Here is a 21,269-nt window from a genome sequence, read left to right as displayed (position 1 = left end):
GTTGACAGCAAGTTGTAGAAGCAGTTGTGAGCATCTTTTGTGTGACTGTAATGACTGTCTTGATCTCTCAGTCCAATTGAAATTCCAATTCCTATTAGCTTTGGCCAATTCAATTTACATTCTTACCTCACTTATGACTATTGTCCATGACTATAAGCCCTGTCTTTACCTATAAAAGAGCATTCTCTCTGCCTGCATTATTGTCTGCCTTTTTACAATGGACAACATCTTTTATCTGCTGCCGTAGTATCTCTCCTATTTTAAGAAGTACATTTCTTTATGTAATGTTACAATTGCTCTCTGAAGAAAATAGGATTTGGTGAGGAAGGAAAAAAACGCCATTTCTCTATTTTTCAGGAATGGGAAGACCTCTATTTCTTGCATTAAAATTTTTTTTTATAAATTTGACTGTGTGAATTTATTATGGGACCACTTATTTATTTAATTCTGGTACAGTCTTGGGCAGAAAGGTTAAATACGTAGTTGTGTGTATTTTCGATTTGGTTTATAAAATGCAGTCTTCTTTTTCCACTTTAAATGTAAAACAAGCTGTAAGAGCAAATCTATACTGAACCGCATCTGCTAATGTGGTGTTTATCATCAGGAGTGGATGTGGCTCGGAGGCAAATTAATGCAATATCATTTAGAACCACTTGAGGGTGCAAAGTAATTTACTTAATTCACACAGTCCATCTAAATATTTCATACTTCAATTTGTTATTCATGCATTATGTGTGCATTACTAAAGTGCTAACAGGACATATTTGAAGAGGAGGCAGCAATTTATCTTTATTCACCAGCAGTCGATAAAAACTTTGAAGTGAGCTACTGGTTTTCTCGCTTTATATTTTATAAGATAAGAGGCTGGGAAATGCTGATCTGCTGTTCTCTACCATACCATTTGTGCTCACAGATCTCCATTATATTTACTCTGAAACATAGTGTATAGGAGAGACATGGCAGCACCTATCATTACTCATTAAATTTGTGGAAAATAATACTTTTGTTCAGCAAGGATGCATTAATTTGATGCATTTTTTGACAGAAAAGACTTTCATAATGTAACAATTCACAGGTATTCTTAATGTTTTCTGTTTTAAATAAATGCTGTTCTTTTGAACTTCATACACTGTACAAAATGATTTTTCGAAATTATAAATAAAACAGATTATTGGTGTACATTTTAGAAGATAATGCTATTTTAGTCTCCCTACTTCCATTTTCATGTTTAATCCAATGCATTATTTGCCATTTCTTTGCAATTAATGGTGAAATTTGCCTAAACTAAACCCTAACCATATAGTGAGTTCATGTAGTTCATTAATATTACTCAGTAGTTAAATGTATAATTACTCTGTAACAAGGACACCTTAAAATAAAGTATAACTGTGTTTCAGTGTGTTAATCCTGAAAAAATATATATCATGGTTTACACAAAAATATTTACCAGCACAACTGTCTTCAACATTATAATTGTAATAATATTTCACAATGGTATGCTATGTATTATGTTACAATATTAGAAATATTGCACAATATTATGCTATAAATAAATGCAGCCTTGGTGAATTTAAAAACTTTTTAAGAAAATATACTTTTTTATTTTGGATGCCTGTATTAGGTATTCATCTTGGTGTTTTGTTTTATTTTATTTTTCATTTAAGCTTATCTTTTTAACAATACAGTAAGTAAATAATCTTATACAGTACATTTTAATACACTTTGTTTTAATACATGCCAGTGCAATTTTGATGAGTCTGACTCTGAGACAAGAACAATCTGTTCAGTCATACATCTAAAGATAGTATGACAGATTGAACAATGTACATTTCTATTCGACTTCGTCCAATAATAGACTATTTACAGTGTAGTTGTGGCATCCATCAACAGGGACTAACTGTTTGAGAGAACTAGTCAAATCTTCTCTGACAAATGTTTACTGACATACATAGTAGAAAGTGTTCAGTTTGATTTTGGCACAGGATGTTCGACCATCACTGCAGCCATACAGTCAGATTCTTCCCAACAAATGCACAATAAGAAGCCCAAACATCTTGATGAAAAGTACACCAGGGTGAAGCAGCCAACTCATTTCAATTAGACTCCAGCAATGGTTGTAGCTCACTCACTGCACTGCACTGGGGAGCGAGAGCTGTTTTCCATTCAGGAAGAGCAGCTGTCTCACTCCATCAGCAGCGTGTGCGAGAGGGGCTGGTGCTTGTTCACAATACACACAATCTCTAAAGAACTGTCAGTCACATTTAATACCAGAGACACATGTGAAATTTGGACGGAAAGTTGTGGTCTGGTCCCACATGCTGCAGCAAATGTCATCCACTCCTTAATAATGTCAGTTAAATCTACACCTTTGTGTTTCAGTTCAGTTTCTGAGCATTATTTAAGAGATTTATTCAGCATGTCTACCCTTACAAAAATATGCTATTGTTCTGCCATGGTACATTGCAAGGTTATGTGGTACATGCACCATTCAGAATTAAATTGCCTTTGAAATGTCAATTCATGTCCTGAATTTCAATTAGGGTAGAAAATCGTGGCCTAGGGGAAGTCGTGGCCTAATGGTTAGAGAGTCGGACTCGTAATCCAAAGGTTGTGGGTTCAAGTCTCGGGCCGGCAAGGATTGTAGGTGGGGGGAGTGAATGTCCAGCGCTCTCTCCACCCTCAATACCACGACTGAGGTGCCCTTGAGCAAGGCACCGAACCCCCAACTGCTCCCCGGGCGCCGCAGCATAAATGGCTGCCCACTGCTCCGGGTGTGTGTTCACGGTGTGTGTGTGTTCACTGTGTGTGTGCACTTTGGATGGGTTAAATGCAGTGCACGAATTCCGAGTATGGGTCACCATACTTGGCAGTATGTCACTTCTTCACTTCACTTCAAATAGAATGCATGATTTATTTATCTTTTTTTTTTTTGTCCTTATTTTGATATAATTGTAGAGAAAAGTAGAGTCATTAGATTAGATTAGATTTATTCAATATATTAGGCGCTGAGTTCAAACTGTATTAACAATTGACAATATATATATTTTTTTAAATAAAAATAAAAAAAATAAATAGATTTTTTAAATATTTAGATTAATTTATTAGTTACAATTAAGCACAACATTGATGTGTGTATATTATTATATTACATTATATCATATTATATTAGGTGCTGTGATTAAACTGTATCAGCAATTTCCAAAATAATTTCTTACTTATTCTACATTTCAGTTAATAAATTGATTCATTAATTAGCGAAAAAAATTAAATTAAGGACAATAGCCCCTTTAGCACCGCTTTAGTTCCAGAACTAAAAGTACAGTACTAAAGTACTGGGACGATTTTGCGCAAACTATTTCCCAATACCATTTAAAGGGATGCATTCGCACTGAAAGAGGGTACTAGGAAGTGACATGAGCCGGTCGACAGTGATGTCGTTTGTACGCGGCGTTCAACAACGTAAACAAACAACGATGTTAACAACAGGAGGATGGAGGACGCTGTGATCAGAGCTGTGTTTTTGTTGTGTCTCGCGGGTTTCACAATAATGGACATGGAATGTTTACACAGCGTTTTAAATCAAGACGGGTGAGGGCGTTTTTGTACACATTTATCCAATCAGCATACACTTACGTCACGATAGTTCCTATGGAACTGTTTTAGACCCTACTCTGAAGTAGGAGCTAATTTAGTTCCTCCAAATGCAGTTCCAGGAACTAAAACAGTTCCTAGTTCCCGCAGTGCGAACACGCAAAAAAGTGGATAGTTCCACAATTAGTTCGGGTACTATGAAAAGGTGCCCTGGAGGCTGGTGCAGGACCGATACAAGGAACGCCTCCATGGCGTATCAGGCAGTCCAGGTAGCCATGGCGGAGCAGGGAGCTCAGGTGGCCATGGCAGGGCAGGGAGCTCAGGGAGCCATGGCAGAATAACCCCGTGGCCTTGGCCTTGGCCTTGGCCTCGGCACTCGGCCCGGCCCCTACGGCCGGAGCCATATAGCCCCACCACCCAAAAAAATAATTGGGGGAAATCTCGGGTTCCCTGGCTGGAACCAGCTCTGGGCTTGACTCTGGATCTGAGGCCCTCCGTAGGCCTGACATAGGAACAGCAGCCCTCTCTGGGCCGGACTTGGGAACCGGAGTCTTCTCTGGGCTGGACGTAGGAGCAGGAGCCCTCTCTGGGCTAGACTGGGGAACAGAGTCTTTCTCTGGACTGGATGTGGGGACAGGAGCCCTCTCTGGGCTGGACATGGGAACTGGAGCCCTCTCTGGTCCGGACTTGGGAATAGGAGCCCTCTCTGGGCCAGACGTCACACCGACAAAGGCTGCTCCCACGATAGTTGATTGACCAATTGAGGTGTTTTGTTGCTGGATGTAATAATGAACATAGCAGTCGTCATTTACTCCCGACATCTGAGCCGCTGAAGACGCAGAAGATTAACGTTACTTTCATATTTGAAGAAAATGCGCCCGGCGATCTATATAAATGTGTCTATGTTCGCGTAATCCAGCTTCACCTACAGCAGAAGTGAGTATAAGGGTTTTTATGCATCTTTGCAAATCGCCTTTCTTAATGTGCTAGTTAGCAACTTTCGTGGCTAAATGCAGCTTAAGTAAACATTACGGCTCGTCAGCCCAAAGAAGAGAGGGCCTGGGTCAGCAGAGCTCATTAGCATTTAAAGGCAAATGCAACAGAATGGCTCACTCCAAAAAGGGCTGATTTTGACAAGGTAAAAAGGGTGTTTTTTACACTACCACTGATAAATTTTAACCAACGTATGTTATAGACTTCTCATTAAGACCCTAAACAATCATATCAACTTGTGGAAAATTGGCATCCGATTAAGTTTTTAAAAGGCATCCCTTTAAAGTTTACTATATAGGCACATACAGGCCTATAATACAGTCTTACTGACAGGTCTGGTTTTTGCTGTCACATTTAGGCTTAGAATGTACTAATGTACATTCTTCATGGAGACAGTTACAGGCTTATGCTATGGCTTAATGAGTTAGAAAGAGCAAGTAAGGCTAGAAATTCCTACACAACGACGAATATCATAGCAATCTCGACCATGTTTTCCATTGCCTTCCTCCAGGTCAGTCTATACAGGTCAGCTTGTTTTCTCTCTGAACGGCCATACAAACACAGACAGACTTTCCACAGGGTGGCATCCATGTGATTTCCACAGAACACCAAATGCCATGCTAATTAACTGTGCCACTGTGACGTCCTGGACTAGAAGCACGTTCACAGTCTGCCACAGACAGCCCAGTGTGGGACAGACATGGACAAACCATCCACCCACTCACACTCACTTAGAGCAGACGATCCTATTAAAAACAGACAGTCCAGACGCACGGCTGTACAGGCAGCATATTAACGGCCTGTAACTGTGTGCTGCGACGCTTCCTCTGATGTGCCACTCTCCAACTGCTGCAGTGCATGTGCACATAAACAGCTTGCTTATTCTGATACATTAATCCTCAGCTGTGTGTGCCAAACCAAATCTGATAACAACTTATCCCTCTGTCCCCATCTGTTCATATTCTCTGTCAAACATCTATGTTCCCTTCTAATTTTTGTTCTTGCAGAGTAAAACCTATTTCTATTAGGCAGAGGCTTCAGCCACCTGAGCAGAATTGCCCCATGCATCAGAGCCGTGCTGGGTTCCATGTGCCATACTTCAAAAAGAAATGCTATGGCTCTGTTCCTAAACCTAGTGAGCTGCAGTGCTGCCTAAATGGGCAGCTGTCTTATAATGCAGCATCCTGACTGAAATTAATGCCATGCATTTTGGTGACACTCTAGCAGTGGTATTGTGCGAAACTAAAATTGCAATACTCCAATGAACATACTGTAAATGTGACCATGGGCCACAAAACCAGTCAAAAGTGTCAATTTTTCAAAATTGAGATTTCTACACCATTTGAAAGCTGAATAAATAAGCTTTCCTTTGACGTATGGTTTGTTAGGATCAGACCATATTTGAAAAAATATTGAAAATCTGGAATCTGAGGGTGCAAATATATCTAAATATTGAGGAAATCACCTTTAAAATTGTCTAAATGAAGTTCTTAGCAATGCATATTACTGATCAAAAATTAAGTTTTGATATATTTATGGTAGGAAATTCAGTAAATATCTTCATGGAACATGGTCTTTTTTACTCAATATCCTAATGATTTTTGGCATAAAAGAAAAATGGATAATTTTGACCCATACAGTGTATTTTTGGCTATTGCTACAAATATACCCAGCGACTTAAGACTGGTTTTGTGGTCCAGGGTCACAAATATATTGCGATGCACTGTCAGCAACATACCAAGATTTTTTTATTATTATTATTCATTTGTATCCGTATATTGGATATACACTACAGTTTGGAAGGTTGGGATCAGTAAAATTTGTTAATGTTTTTGAACGAAGTCTCTTATGCTCAACAAGGCTGCATTTATTTGATCACAAATAGTGTGAATTATGATTACAGTTAAAAAAATAACTGTTCTTTTTTATTTTAATACATTTTAAAATGTAATTTATTCATGTAAAGCTGAATTTTCAGCATCATTACTCCAGTCTTCGGTGTCGCATGATCCTTCAGAAATAAGTGTAATATGCTGATTTGCTGCTCAAGAAACATTTATTATACTTGTTCTTATACTTGTGCTGCTTAAATTTTTTTTTTGGAAACTAATACATTTTCATAATTTTTTGATTAATACAAAGTTTAAAAGCATTTATTTGAAATATAAGTATTCTGTGACATTATAAATGTCTTTACTGTAACTTTTGAACAATTTAATGTGTACTTGCTGAATAAAAGTATTAATTTCTTTCAAAAAATCTTACTGACCTCAAACTTCTTTGGTAGTGTTTACTGGCCGACTTTTAATTGTACTTACTTAAAAATTATCTTTGAAAACATTAAACTTAATAACACTTTTGAATGTAATCTTTAGAACACCCCATTATGAATCCATTGTCATACTGTACATCGTGGCGTCATGCACTCATGATTTTTGAGGGGGCACGTGGCGGGGGGGGGTTTAGCTTGTCATGAAGAGGCACACAGCAGCCATGATAGCACTGCATAACTGATGTAGGCTCGTGTTTTATTTATTTTTTTATCATTTTTTCCCAACATGTTAACTAGCCCTATATCAGCAAATATCTAGATTCTCAAATATGTGCAAGTAAATGCGTTTTGCACCTTTATAGTTTATGTTAATTGATCAATAAATGGTGATGGGCAAAGTAGACTAATGGCGCAATCTATTAATTACACATAAAAACCCAACTTTTTACTTAAGTACCAGATATGGGTGTCATGCCATAAAATAGTTTTAATATGACTGACTTTGTATTTAATGTGAATATAATAACAATATTATAAGTTATAACTAATTAGAACACTTTAATTTTACAGAGAACAAAGAACATTTATTCATCAAGATGGCGCTGTGCATGGCAGCATTTGTGCTTGGCTCTCCAGTTGTTTTAGTGTTTTTGTTAGTTTTTCCTGTTTTTTGTTTGTCTAACACGATCAGTTTCACCAAGGAAGAACTGCTGAACATTCGGCAGAACACTCCAGAAAATCTCCAACCGGTTTTTCGATTATTCGGATGTTTTGCTGAACATAGTAGTCGGTGGAGCTGCAGCGCTCTTTAGACGTTCAGGACGCGCAGAAGGGGGAAGCGAGCCGGCGCGCTTGTGAAGCTCAGACAGCACGGATTTTGAATACCGTTACCTAGCATCCATCTGGCTCTCTACCCAAAAAAACAAAACGGACGAACTCCTTCTGCTTTCCCGACTTTTCAAACTCTGCTGCTCTGTGTTTCACGGAAACCTGTCTGAACGACACCATTCCAGTCAGCGCGTTACATCTGCCTAATTTCACGCTGATCAGAGCAGATCGCGACGCAGAATCAACAGGGAAATCGTGCAGCGGCGGGACACAATCTTACATCAATGAGAGATGGTGTACAGATGTAACTGTGTTAAAGAAGATGTGCTGTTCAGATCTAGAAACGCTTTTCATCAACTGTAAACCTTTCTATTCGCCGCAGGAGTTCTGCTCGTTCATTCTCGTGAGTGCCTACATTCCACCGCAAGCGCACGTGAGCTCAGCATTACAGAAACTCACTGATCTGATCACAGACACAGAACAACAACACCCGGACTCTGTTTTAATCATTCTCGGGGACTTTAATAAAGCTAATTTTACGTTAAATGTTACATGTCCCACCAGAGACAGTAATATATTGTATCACTGCTACACAGCGATAAAGGATGCATATCACTCTGTTCCACGAGCAGCTTTAGGACACTCTGATCACTGTTTGGTTCATCTTATTCCAACCTACAGGCAGAAACTTAAACCTGTATTAAGGACTGTAAAGAGATGGACTAATGAGACAGAGCGGGTTTTACAAGCCTGTCTCGACCTTACTGATTAGAGTGTTTTTGAAGCTGCTGGACGAACTCACAGAGACTGTAACATCTTATATCAGTTTCTGTGAGGATATGTGCATTCCTACCAGGACTTATCTAAATTATAACAACGACAAACCGTGGTTCACTGCAAAACTCAGACAGCTCCGTCAGGCCAAAGAAGATGCTTACAGGAATGGGGACAGAGTCTTGTATAAACAGGCCAAATAGACACTGGAAAAGGAGATCAGAGTGGCAAAGAGGAGTTATTCCGATAAGCTAAGGATCCAATTCTCTTCCAGTGACACGGCTTCAGTGTGGAAAGGTCTGAAAGACATCATCAATTACAAGACACCATCCCCCAGCACTGTGGAGAATCAATAACTGGTAGACGATCAACAACTTAATGAGTTCTATTGTAGGTTTGAAAATACACCATTCAAACCTCCTGCAACCCCCCTCTCCCCCACACCTGAACTGCAGATAAGAGAAGATGATGAGCGCCAGGTCTTCAAACGAACAAGAGAAGGAAGGTACCAGGCCCAGACGGTGTGACACCAGACTGTCTGAAATCCTGTGCTGACCAGCTGGCCCCCATCTTCACACAGATCTTCAACAGATAACTGGAGCTGTGTGAAGTCCCCTCATGCTTCAAACGCTCCACCATAACCCCCATCCCAAAGAAGCCCAAGATAACAGGACTTAACGACTACAGACGTGGCTCTAACATCTGTGGTCATGAAGTCATTTGAAAAACTGGTTTTGGCTTATCTGAAGGACATCACTGGACCCCCTGCAGTTTGCCTACAGAGCAAACAGGTCTGTGGATGATGCAGTCAACATGGGACTGCATTACACACTGCAACACCTAGACAGACCAGGGACTTATGTGAGGATCCTGTTTGTGGACTTCAGCTCGGCCTTTAACACTATCATTCCAGACCTCCTCCTGCCCAAACTAACTCAGCTCTCCATCCCCACCTCTGTCTGTCAGTTGATCAACAGCTTCCTGACAGACAGGCAGCAGCTAGTGAGGCTGGGAAAATTCTCATCCAGCACCCACACCATCAGCACTGGAGCTCCTCAGGGCTGCGTTCTCTCCCCACTGCTCTTCTCCCTCTACACCAACGACTGCACCTCTAAAGACCCCTCTGTCAAGCTCCTGAAGTTTGCAGATGACACCACACTGATCGGCCTCATTCAGGACGGTGACGAGTCTGTTTACAGACAGGAGGTTAAGGAGCTGGCTGTCTGGTGCAGTTTCAACAACCTGGAGCTCAACACGCTCAAAACTGTGGAGATGATCATGGACTTCAGGAGAAACCCCCCTGCTCTCCCCCCACTCACCATCATGGACAGCACTGTGACTGCAGTGGAGTCATTCAGGTTCCTGGGCACCACAATTTCTCAGGACCTGAAGTGGGACATTCACATTGACTCTATTGTGAAAAAGGCCCAGCAGAGGTTGTACTTCCTTCGCCAGCTGAGGAAGTTCAACCTGCCACAGGAGCTGCTGGAACAGTTCTACTCTGCCATCATTGAATCTGTCCTCTGCACTTCAATAACTGTCTGGTTCAGCTCAGCTACCAAATCTGATCTCAGTAGACTACGGAGAGTAGTCCGGACTGTTGAGCGAATCATTGGTGCAACCCTTCTCACTCTCCAAGAACTGTACTTATCCAGAGTGAGCAAAAGGTCTGGTAAAATCACTCTGGACCCCTCACATCCAGCACACTCCCTCTTTGAACTGTTACCATCTGGTCGATGCTACAGGGCTCGGAGCACCAGAACGACCAGACACAGGAACAGTTTCTTCCCTCAGGCAATCCATCTCATGAACACTTGAACTCTTAACAATAAACATGAAACACACAACACTATCATACTTTTTATTTTTATTTTACACACATACATTTCAAAATTGCACCTCTAACATACCTGTACATACTGAATTGTCTATTTTGTATATTGTGTTTGTGCTATTTGGCACATTGTCCATTTTTGTATATTTGTATATTGTTTATTTTATTTTAATTTTTTTTTTTTAATTTTTTTTTTTTACTATCTGTGTCCTGTCCTGTTGCTGTCATTCTGTCGCACTGTGGAGCTTCTGTCACTAAAACAAATTCCTTGTATGTGCAAACATACCTGGCAATAAAACTAATTCGGATTCTGATTCTCACAACATATACATTATCAGAGAACATTTTCATTTAGTCTAGCCAGAGTTCAGGCACTCTCAAAAACTCCCATTAAAATCATTGAAACTGTTTACATTGTGAAATTAATATCTTACTTACATTCGTACGCACATCTGCACTTTGTTGTTTCTGATGAGAGAATTTGCCAGATAATTCAGTCAGCGAGTGAGTGAAGAAAACACTGCGTTTCAGCGATGACTCATCTGAAGGTCTCTGATTGGTCATTGCATTCATAAGCTCAACAGAATCATGTGTGATTGTTTATAATTAGGGCTGGGCGATATGGCCAAAAAAATAATCACAATAATTTTTTTCATATCAGTCGATATCGATAATTATCACGATAAATGTCAAATCTTTATTTCTTTCAAGTTTAAAGCCAGAATTTTGCTCCATTTGCTAATTTTCCATAACAAAATAAATATCTAAATTAATTAAAAAAAATAATTTCTTAGTTTCTGCATGTTCTAATGAGTGATATTGTTTCAAATCAAGAAACGGGTTTTGGTTGCCTGATAATACTAATAATAATATCCCTTTTTTTGTCTCTTAGAAATCCACATTTGATAGTAGCTTGAGTTAGGATGCAGAGGTACATTTTTTTCATTTTTAAAATCAGTGACATCTGTAAAAATTGTACCAACCTCAGTTTTATATGGTTAAATTTATTCTGGCAAAGTTTTTTTTTTTTTTTTTTTAATTAAGCTTGATCTCCCATAGTAGCATACATTTAAATCATGATAAACACAATTAAAATCACACATATAGCACCTCAATACCATGGTAAAAATATAACTATATGGTTTTTAGGTAGCCTGTTTGTATGAAAAACAGTAGTCTAAAAACATTCTGTATAAATGCACACATACTATAGCTCTGTGCTTCCCAAACGTGTCCTGGAGGCCCCCCTGCCCTGCACATTTTGTATGTCTCCCTAATCAGTCTATAAAAAACAGTTACTAGTCAGACTAATTATGCAATGATGCTTCAGTCTCATAGATTGTTTCATTTGTCTTCAGGTTATCACATGTTTGAAGAATACACAGTTCGGTAGTACATAAAATAAAAAAATGGGCAAAAGAAAATGGAGGCTTTAATCCTTGAAGTAAAAAGGAACTCAAAGACATTTGTGTTTTGCACAGAAAAAAATTGCTGAAGATTGGCGTTTTCTTTGTGAGGCTGTGTTGGTACATGCGTACATGACTAGAAAGACAAATCAAACCTAACAGGCTGAATGACATGATGTACTTCTAGAAAAAATCAATTATATTATATATCAATTTTACAACAATTATAGGTTGTTGTAAAAAAGACTGAACTGAGTGACATGTCTATAAAAAATTAGGATAGGTGCCGGAGAAGACATTAATTTCTCATCTTCATTTAATTTGGAGGGCCATTTTGATGGATGAAATGACTAATGAGGACTGAGATCTCACCTTGAAGCTGATGTCCCCTTTCTTGCAGCACAGGCAAGCGAGCATGAGGAAGACAAACGTGAAGAGGCCGGAGAAGGAGACAGCAACCACCGCCAGAGAGGACGGCCATGACAGCTCAGTTAACGGGGAGCCACCTGGGGTGCACAAACAGACATTTAGTCTCAAACTCTGCTCTCCAAACCTCAGATATAAAGAGTAAAAGACTATGTTAAAGGTGAAGCTTAAATCACATAAACAGATTCCTAAACAATCCTTCCATCTGTCATTTATAGGATACATTTAAAGTCTGTGTGAAATCCAAATTGTCCCTATTCACTTTGTTAGCGGACATTACTAGTCTTGAGGTAAAAAAAAATTCATTTGTGCAAGTTAATCCACAGAAAATCAGAAAATTTCCAACTTCATAAATAAAAACTTTAAAACACAAAACCATTACAGAGTAAATTACATAATCATAATCTCCTTGTCTTTATGAATGAAGAGACTATTGTGAGCTATTAAAAGCTGATAAGAGAATAACACAGGTTTTATCTAAATGTTTCATAACAGCATCAGAAGAAGCATGCGGTTGCTGTCTGTAATTTGATTTAGTGGGCATCACATTTGACTAGATCACTTGTTCATGAAGGAACATAATGAAACCAGGGCTAATGGAAGCAAAATCTGCTTTTCTTGTTGTGGTGAATCACTCAGCGGTGGAGCCAGGGGTGGCCGTGGCCACCACTGATCTAAGCTTGGCCACCCTGCTCAAAACTGTATTTTTTTGCATCCACATCAAATGGGAGACTTTTCAGATGTGCACTTCAGCTTTGCCTCAGCGCGAGGCGCGAGTCAAATGAGCTCGGAAAAGGTACACCAGCCAAATGAGCTTCAGTAGAACAATGAGATGCTGTTAGGCTATATGTCAGTAAAACAAACTTTCCTGTCCTGTCAGCCGTCACAGTGCTCACAGCGCACGCTCTGATCGCGTCATCATAAATAAGCGCACAAGAAACTATGAGCATACGACGTTAAGTCATGTTAAGTAATGAAATTACCAAAAAGACAATTAAAGCTGCAAACTGTGCATACATGTATGTATGCATTACATTTCAGAATGTCTCTCAAATGCATACTAAAATATAGGCTATCGTGCAATTGCAGATCACAATAAGGTGCAAGCTGATATGTATTTTAATTTGTAATTTAATGCACAAGTAAATGTGAGCACAGTGCACTTATACTAGAAAATATGCTCTATTTTTTCATTAATTTTAAAAGTACAAATGAAAATGAAACCATTTAAATGCATAACATAACTCATTTTACATTCTGGCATTTATGTACTGTTGTCCTCAGGCCTTTTCACATTCTAATCACTAACTGCATGTTTGTCATATTCACTCAGTATTACTTGATATGATCATTCACAAATATCTCAATTACAATTAAGTAGACATGAATTGTATTCACCTGTGTTTTAGACACTAAAATATAGTCAACCACATTTTTATATTGAAATAATGAAGATTTCTGTGCCACCCCAGGCTGGTTGCTGGCCCCTCCCTCCCTGGCCACCCCTATAAAAACATCCTGGCTCCACCACTGGAATCACTGAGACACAGTCTGCATGATGATAGAGTATAGGGTTAAAAAAACCTAGATATGAGATGATGACTCACTTGTTATTCAGAATGAAGCGCAAGTTGCACTGTTTTATCAATTAATGAAGTGAGAGACAGTGAAATATAATGTGATCTTAAAGGGATATTCTATAGAAATGCAAGAATTTTTTCATCCTCCTGTGGCAATCAAAACCTTAGAAAAATAGAAAAGGTATTTTGCAGAATGCCCATGCTGCTCTTCTTCTCACACTGAAATGGATGGTGATTCAAATTCAAATTCAAATTCAAATTTTATTTGTCACATACATATACATACATAGTACGACATGTAGTGAAATGTATTGTACGACTGTCCAACAAAATTAAGAAAAAAACCTCAAGTTTACAAAAATACAAATAGCAAATAGAAAAAGTACAGTAAATATGAAAATGTGCAAAGTGGAAGTGTGGGGTGATGTGCTTAGAGTGGAGAGAGGTTAAGACTCCGAATGGCCTGCGGGAAGAAGCTCCTCCTCATTCTCTCTGTGTTCGCCTTCATGGAGCAGAAGCGCCTCCCTGAACGCAGCAGAGAAAAGAGTCCATTGTTGGGATGGCTGAGGTCCTTCACTATCTTCCTGGCCCTGGTCAGGCACCGCTTGCTGTAGATGTCCTGCAGGTCAGGGAGCTCGGTGTGAATGGTACGTTCCGCTGAACGCACCACCCTCTGGAGGGCTCGTCTGTCCTGCATAGTGCAGTTCCCGAACCAGGAAGTGATGCTGCCCGTCAGGACGCTCTCGATGGTGCAGGTGTAAAAAGTCTTAAGCACCCGAGAGGGAAGTCTAAAGTCCTTTAAGCGTCTCAGATGGTACAGACGCTGCCTGGCCTTCTTCACCAGGGTGCTGGTATGACAGGACCAAGTCAAGTCCTGCGTGATGTGAACACCCAGGTATCTGAAGCTGTCCACTCTCTCCACTGGAGTCCCGCTGATCGTGATCGGCTGGTATGACCGCTCCTGCTTCGTACTGAAGTCCACTATCAGCTCCTTAGTTTTGCTGATGTTCAGGTGTAGACTATTCACCTGGCACCAACTCTCCAGGTTCTTAATCTCCTGTATGTAGGCCGTCTCGTCGTTGTCTGAGATCAGGCCCAACACAACAGTGTCATCAGCAAACTTGATGATGGTGGTGGAGTTGGAAGTGGCCACACAGTCATAGGTGTACAGTGAGTACAGCAGGGGGCTCAGAACACAACCTTGAGGGGCTCCAGTGCTTAGGGTGATGGAGGATGAGGTGTGTTTACCGATCCGTACGGCTTGCTGTCTGTCCTTCAGGAAGCTGGAGATCCATTGGCACAAGTATGTGCTGAGACCAAGGACCTCCAACTTGGAGGTGAGTGTGGAGGGAATTATGGTGTTAAACGCTGAACTGTAGTCCACAAACAGCATTTTTACATAATTCCCTTTTCTGCAGTCCAGGTGACTTGTTGTGGCGTGGAGGAGGTGTGAGATGGCATCCTCCGTGGAGCGGTTATGTCTGTATGCAAACTGTAGTGGATCCAGTGTGTCTGGTAGTGATGCAATGATGAAGTCTCTGACCAGTCTCTCAAAGCACTTCATCACCACTGATGTGAGGGCTACAGGGCGATAGTCATTTAGGCAGGTGGGCTGCGGTTTCTTGGGGACAGGAACAATGGTGGACTGCTTAAAGCATGAGGGGACTATGGACTGTTCCAGGGAGAGGTTGAAGATCTCGGTGAACACCGGTGCTAGCTGGTCAGCGCAGGCCTTCAGAACCCGACCTGTGATACCATCTGGTCCTGCTGCCTTCCTGATGTTCACTCTCCTGAATGCCCTCCTCACGTCATGCTCCGTGATGGTGAACACGTTGTCCTCACCGGCTTCCTCAGCGTGCATGCAGTTAGCACTGCTAGCGCCGTTAGCGTGATTAGCTGCAGCCTCGAAGCGAGCATAAAAAGTGTTCAGCTCGTCAGCCAGAGAAGCGTCCGCATTCCCCGATCTGGAGGGTGGTGTTTTATAGTCCGTGATGGTTCTAAGTCCCTGCCACAGGCTCCTAGAGTCGCCATGTTGGAATTGCGACTCTAGTTTCCTCCCGTAGCGCTGCTTCGCCTCCTTCACCGATCTGCGCACGCTGTAAGATGCAGCCTTGTAATCATCCATGTTCCCGGTGATGAGCCCTGTGTTGTAGGCAGCGGAGCAGGATCTCAGGGCGTCGCGGATGGTTTTATCCACCCACGGCTTCTGGTTGGGAAACGTCCTGATGATGGTTTTCTGCACCGTATCATCCATTAGTTTCTCTATAAATCCCACAACCGCTTCCGTAAACAAGCTGACGTCATCAGAGCTGCGCCGGAACATGTCCCAGTCTGCGTCATCTAGCGCGTCCTGCAGAGCGGCCACCGATTGGTCCGTCCAGCGTTGGACCTCCCTCTGCACCGGGGCTTCCTGTTTCAGCCTCTGTTTGTAAACAGGCATGAGGAAGATGGCGGCGTGGTCCGATTTCCCAAACGGTGGTTGTGACTGTGCCTTGTAGCTGTTCTTGTATGGGGTGTAACAGTGATCTAATGTCCTTTCGCCCCTGGTGGGGCAGCTGATGTGCTGATGGAAGTTCGGCAGTGCACGCTTGAGGTTGGCACTGTTGAAATCTCCCAAAACAATGAATGCGGCGTCCCGGTGCTGTGTCTGGTGAAGGTGTAGTGTTTCATGTAAATCCCATATCGCAGTGTCCGTGTCCGCTTGAGGTGGAATATAAACGGCACTGACGATGACCGAGCTAAATTCCCGAGGGAGATAAAAAGGGCGACATTTGATGGTCAGAAGTTCAAGATTCGGTGTGCAGGAGCGTGAGAGGGGAACAATGCTCGCGCTGTCGCACCAGTGGTTGTTCACCATCAGACATACTCCACCTCCCCTAGTCTTCCCCGAGTCCAGCGTTCTGTCCATGCGGTAAACCGAGAAGAACTCGGCCGGCTGGATGGCGTGGTCTGGTACCGCTGGGTTCAGCCATGTCTCGGTGAAGCAGAGAAGGTTGCAGTCCCGAATGTCCCTCTGGAACTTGACTCTTGCCCTGAGGTCATCGAGTTTGTTATCCAGCGACTGGACATTGGCGAGCAGGACACTTGGTAAGGGAGCGCGGTGTGCGCGTGCCCTCAGCCTGTTCCTGACGCCGGCTCGTTTCCCTCGAGGACGCCGGTACGGGTCGGGTCCTTTGTTCCTCCTCAGGATCTCGCTCGGCCAGGTTGGGTCCGGGTTCAAAAACGGCGAAAGGTTAGTGCATTGTGCACCAATAGAAATAAGAGTGGCCCTGTCGTATGTAAGAATGGCCATCTTACAAAAAGAAACCGGTGTTTATAGTTAACAATACGAAAAAATAACAAAAGAAGACAAAGTTTGGTCGGAGCAGTCGTGACGGCAGCCGATCTCACCGGCGCCATCTTAGAACCACACTGCCAAACTCCAAAAATTACAAAAAAAGCACCACAAAGGTACCATAAAAGTTAGTCAATACAACTTGTGCCCTAAGTCTTCTAAAGACATACAATAGAGAGCTGCAGTGATGGTGTATTTGTGTAAACCAATCCAGAAGTTTTCAACACCCTGATTCCCTTAACAATAGGATTTTCTGTTGGCTTTTAGACTAAGAAAATAAGTTCTGTGGCCAACAAACATTTATGATCCTTACATGTTCATCAAAATAATTTCCATACATAAAAACAACTTTTATTCATTTTAAATACCTAAACACAATTGTCCAAAGTAAAAATCTAAAGTTAGTTCATAAACAAGCTACACCACGGTTGCATGACTTCAGTGTCACCAACAGGAAGCTTCGGACAAATCTTTCGACCTTTATTTAAACTCTACAAACTGGTAAATTTGAGTTAGAGTAGTTTGACAAGAGCGTGAAATTATAGCATGAATTATTTAGTAAAACATGAAAACATTTGAGCTTGTGTTAATCAAAGCTTAATCATTTCAAGGTTTTAAGACTCATTCATAAAACACTCTAGCTTTATGTGAGAAAAAGACCTGCAAAAAAACATGAAATTTAAATTGAAAAGATCATTCATGAATATAATAATCCAGAGGCATAGGAACGACCTGAAGAGCGGGAGAACACATAAACCTATTAGCATGGTTCATGAATAAGAATTACACTGACAAACCCACTAGTCCTACCTGACAGAGCAGAGATTGTTAAAATGGCGCCAGATAATTATTATCTCCCAAAAAGTAGGAAATGTCCTCTCAATGTAAAATTGAGGCTGTTTAAACATGCCTCCCAGCTGCCCAGTTTGATTGCTTGTATGCAAATGAAGGAGAAGAGATGGGACTCGGGCCAAAAGCATTTAGGCCTTTTCACACTCTGTCATTACAAGGACACCACAGGGGCAGGTGTCACATTTTGGACCAGTGAGATTTAATCTGACTTTCACTGTAATCCTGCTGTCAGCAGGAGACACACAAAGACAAATGCAAGTGCTCTCTCTCAGTTGAAAAAGGACATGAACATACTGATCTGCAGAACTCTGCACCACAATGGCAATGTGTCCTGAAATGGAGGAAGTGGCTTGTTTTGCTGATATGCTGACACATGTCGCTGTGAACACCGTGTTCCACGCATGACGTCTGTCAGGGGTCATATGGGTTGAAAATTAGACATGGGATGAAAGGTATAAACACAAATACAAGAAAACCGAAATCTTATGGGCTCTGTTTCAAAACCTAATGTGCCCTGCAGTATACTACCTCCAAAGGCAGCTGTCTTTTAAGGGAGCATCCTAACTTAAACAGATTGTCATCCAATACCATTTTAAAGTTTGGGATTAGTAGAGGTTTTAATGTTTTTATGCTATGTTTTAATATTGTGAAAAATTAGAGTTGTCAACGTTAATCTAAAAATTTTAATGCGTTAATATTTTTTAATGCAAATTAATCGTTTGATAAGGTTTGACCCTTTCACAACGCGGAAGGTTATCTATCATTGTGTGTTAAGGGTACAGTGAACCAGTGTGTAACAGGGCTAGCTGTTACTAGTCTTTTTAGACTCTCAACTAAGGGGCGATAGAAAGCTGAAACCCCAAGTAATTTAACCAGGTAGTAGAGTAGAAGAAGGGAGAGTTGTTTGGAAGAGGGAAGCATGGGCTGTGTTTGAAATGGCATACTTGCTTACTGCTCAGTACACAGTGCATACTGCCGACTATTTTTTAAAGAATAGTGTGTCAACGAATGTTTCAGAGTAGTATGCTTAATTGTTACATGACAAACACAAACATTAATTCAGCACAGCTGTCAAGGTTGTTACCTTACAAACAAATGTGCTAACCATTCTTTTTACAAAGGCTTGTTAATAAGACTTCATATTAGTAAACAATGCTATATTGCCCAATTGAACTCATTTCATAATTGATCAACTTTACATAGGCTATTGGACTGAACTGAATGAGCTGTCTTTAAATGAACTATGATATTTTTGGCAGTTACACTAATTGGAAAGAGTAATATATTCTAGTTACACTAAGTACAAATAATGATAAATTCTGTTTACACTAAAATAGCAGCATTTTCTTTAGCAACAGGTGTGTAAATAGTAGTTAGGTGGCAGATATTTAGCCTATAGGCACCTTCAGTACTGTAGTACATTATAAAACAGCATGCAATAACATTGAGTGCAAATTATCATATATTTTATTTGATGAACGCCACTTGCCACTTTATTGGGGAAAAAACCTACCTACAGCTAAGCACACTGTATTATTAATGAGGCGTTTAGTCTCCACTTTTCAAATATTTACTTTTATTGAAAATAAATGCCTTTCTGATTTGGTATATGATGGGAAAAGGAGTTGCACAAGTTTGACAAAAGGCAGAATTGAACTAGCACGCATCAACAGCACACATCTCGTGTCTTTTACTCACTGCGCCACTGATTCTACAGAAATACGCGTGTCTTTTGCAGTGCTGTTAATTGCAACCAGGCATTGGTGGCCGGAGTTCATGTAAATAGCCTCTGTTAACAAATTGGTCTATTTGTCCTTAGAGTAAATACATTCCATTTCTTTTTAGAGCTGCTTGACTGTGGAATTTAATTCTGTTTGCTTAATTGAAATATTCAGTTTATTTATACATTTTATTTATATATTATACTACTGCTGTCACGACCCGGGCTTGAACTCGGGTCTCTGGTGTGATGGTTGAGAGATCTACCACTGAGCCACGGAAGTGGTGAAGTTGGACCCAAATGAAACACTTAAGGCATTACTCCAGGAAACGAAGATTTAATAAAAAAAATCTTTGCAAGGATAACTCAACAAAAGTTCTTCTCGGATTGAGGAATTACAACATCAAAAACGATGGAAAACCAAAGAGAAAATAAAAACTCCACGAGGGAAAAGGAGAAGACAAGACAGGTTTTAGCAATGAGACATGAAACGTGAGGTTAATTCTAAGTGAACGGGGAAGAAACAAACGGTAGGAAACAGGGTTAACTTTCCTTGCTATGCGAAAAGGCCCAATGTATTTCTGGGAGAGCTTCCTCGATTCGACCCGAAGGGGCAGGTTCTTGGTGGCTAACCAGACTCTTTGACCAGCTCGGAAATTAGGCGCCGTCCGACGGCGGCGATTAGCCTGACGTTGGTATCTCTGGGAAGTCTGAAGAAGGGCACGTCTAACCTTTCTCCAGGTCTGCCGACAACGTTGGACAAAACGCCGGGCCGAGTGAACGTCAACCTGTGACTCTTCCTCAGGGAACAATGGGGGGGTATACCCGAACTGGCATTCAAAGGGGGATAGCCCAGTGGCCGATGACTGGAGGGTGTTGTGGGCATATTCTGCCCATATGATGTAGGTAGCCCAAGAGGTGGGGTTATTGGCTGCCATACACCGCAGAGTGGTCTCCAGATCCTGGTTAACCCGTTCCGTCTGGCCATTAGACTCAGGATGGAACCCAGACGATAGGCTGGCTGTGGCCCCAACCAGTTTGCAGAAGGCCCCCCAGAACCGGGACGAGAACTGGGGCCCTCGGTCGGAGACCATATCCCGGGGAATTCCAAACACCCGGAAGACATGGTTCATGAGGAGCTCTGCTGTCTCTTTGGCCGAAGGCAATTTGGGCAGGGGAATGAACCGTGCGGCCTTCAAAAACCGGTCCACAACCACCAGGATGACAGTGTTGCCTTGGGATGGTGGGAGTCCCATGACAAAGTCAAGAGAAAGGTGCGACCATGGCCTACGGGGAACGGGTAAGGGATGGAGCAGTCCCTGAGGTCGCCGACGTGTAGTCTTTCCCTGGCTGCACACGGAGCAGGCCTCCACATAGACCTTAACGCCATCCTTGATGGATGGCCACCAAAACCGCCGCTGGAGGAAGTCAAGAGTGCGGGTAATTCCCGGGTGGCACGTCAAGGGAGACTCATGACCCCACTGCGAGACCCGGGCACGGGCTGATCGAGGAACGTATAGGCGTCCCGCTGGACCACCTCCTGGGTCTGGCTCTTGGGCTTGAGCCTCTCGTACCACCCTTTCCAGTTCCCACTGAAGGGGCGCGACAATCCTAGACCTCGGGATGATTGATGCCAAAGGCTTCTCCTGTGTCTCGGGA

At 41.6% G+C, this 21,269-nt stretch overlaps 1 protein-coding gene across 1 annotated transcript in view; it reads right to left on the bottom strand.

Moving 5' to 3' along the window:
* LOC306855705 (serine/threonine-protein kinase LMTK1-like) overlaps nt 1–21,269 on the bottom strand; it is a 76,946-nt gene that overhangs the window by 26,446 nt on the left and 29,231 nt on the right. Inside the window, exon 2 of the mRNA XM_079394518.1 lies at nt 12,071–12,204. Coding sequence (XP_079250644.1) covers nt 12,071–12,204 — 134 coding nt within the window. The remainder of the gene's footprint in view (nt 1–12,070; nt 12,205–21,269) is intronic.

The sequence above is a fragment of the Barbus barbus genome, assembly GCF_936440315.1.
Source record: "Barbus barbus genome assembly, chromosome: 3".
NCBI classification, from domain to species: domain Eukaryota; kingdom Metazoa; phylum Chordata; class Actinopteri; order Cypriniformes; family Cyprinidae; genus Barbus; species Barbus barbus.
This window is presented reverse-complemented; position numbering and strand designations above follow the sequence as displayed.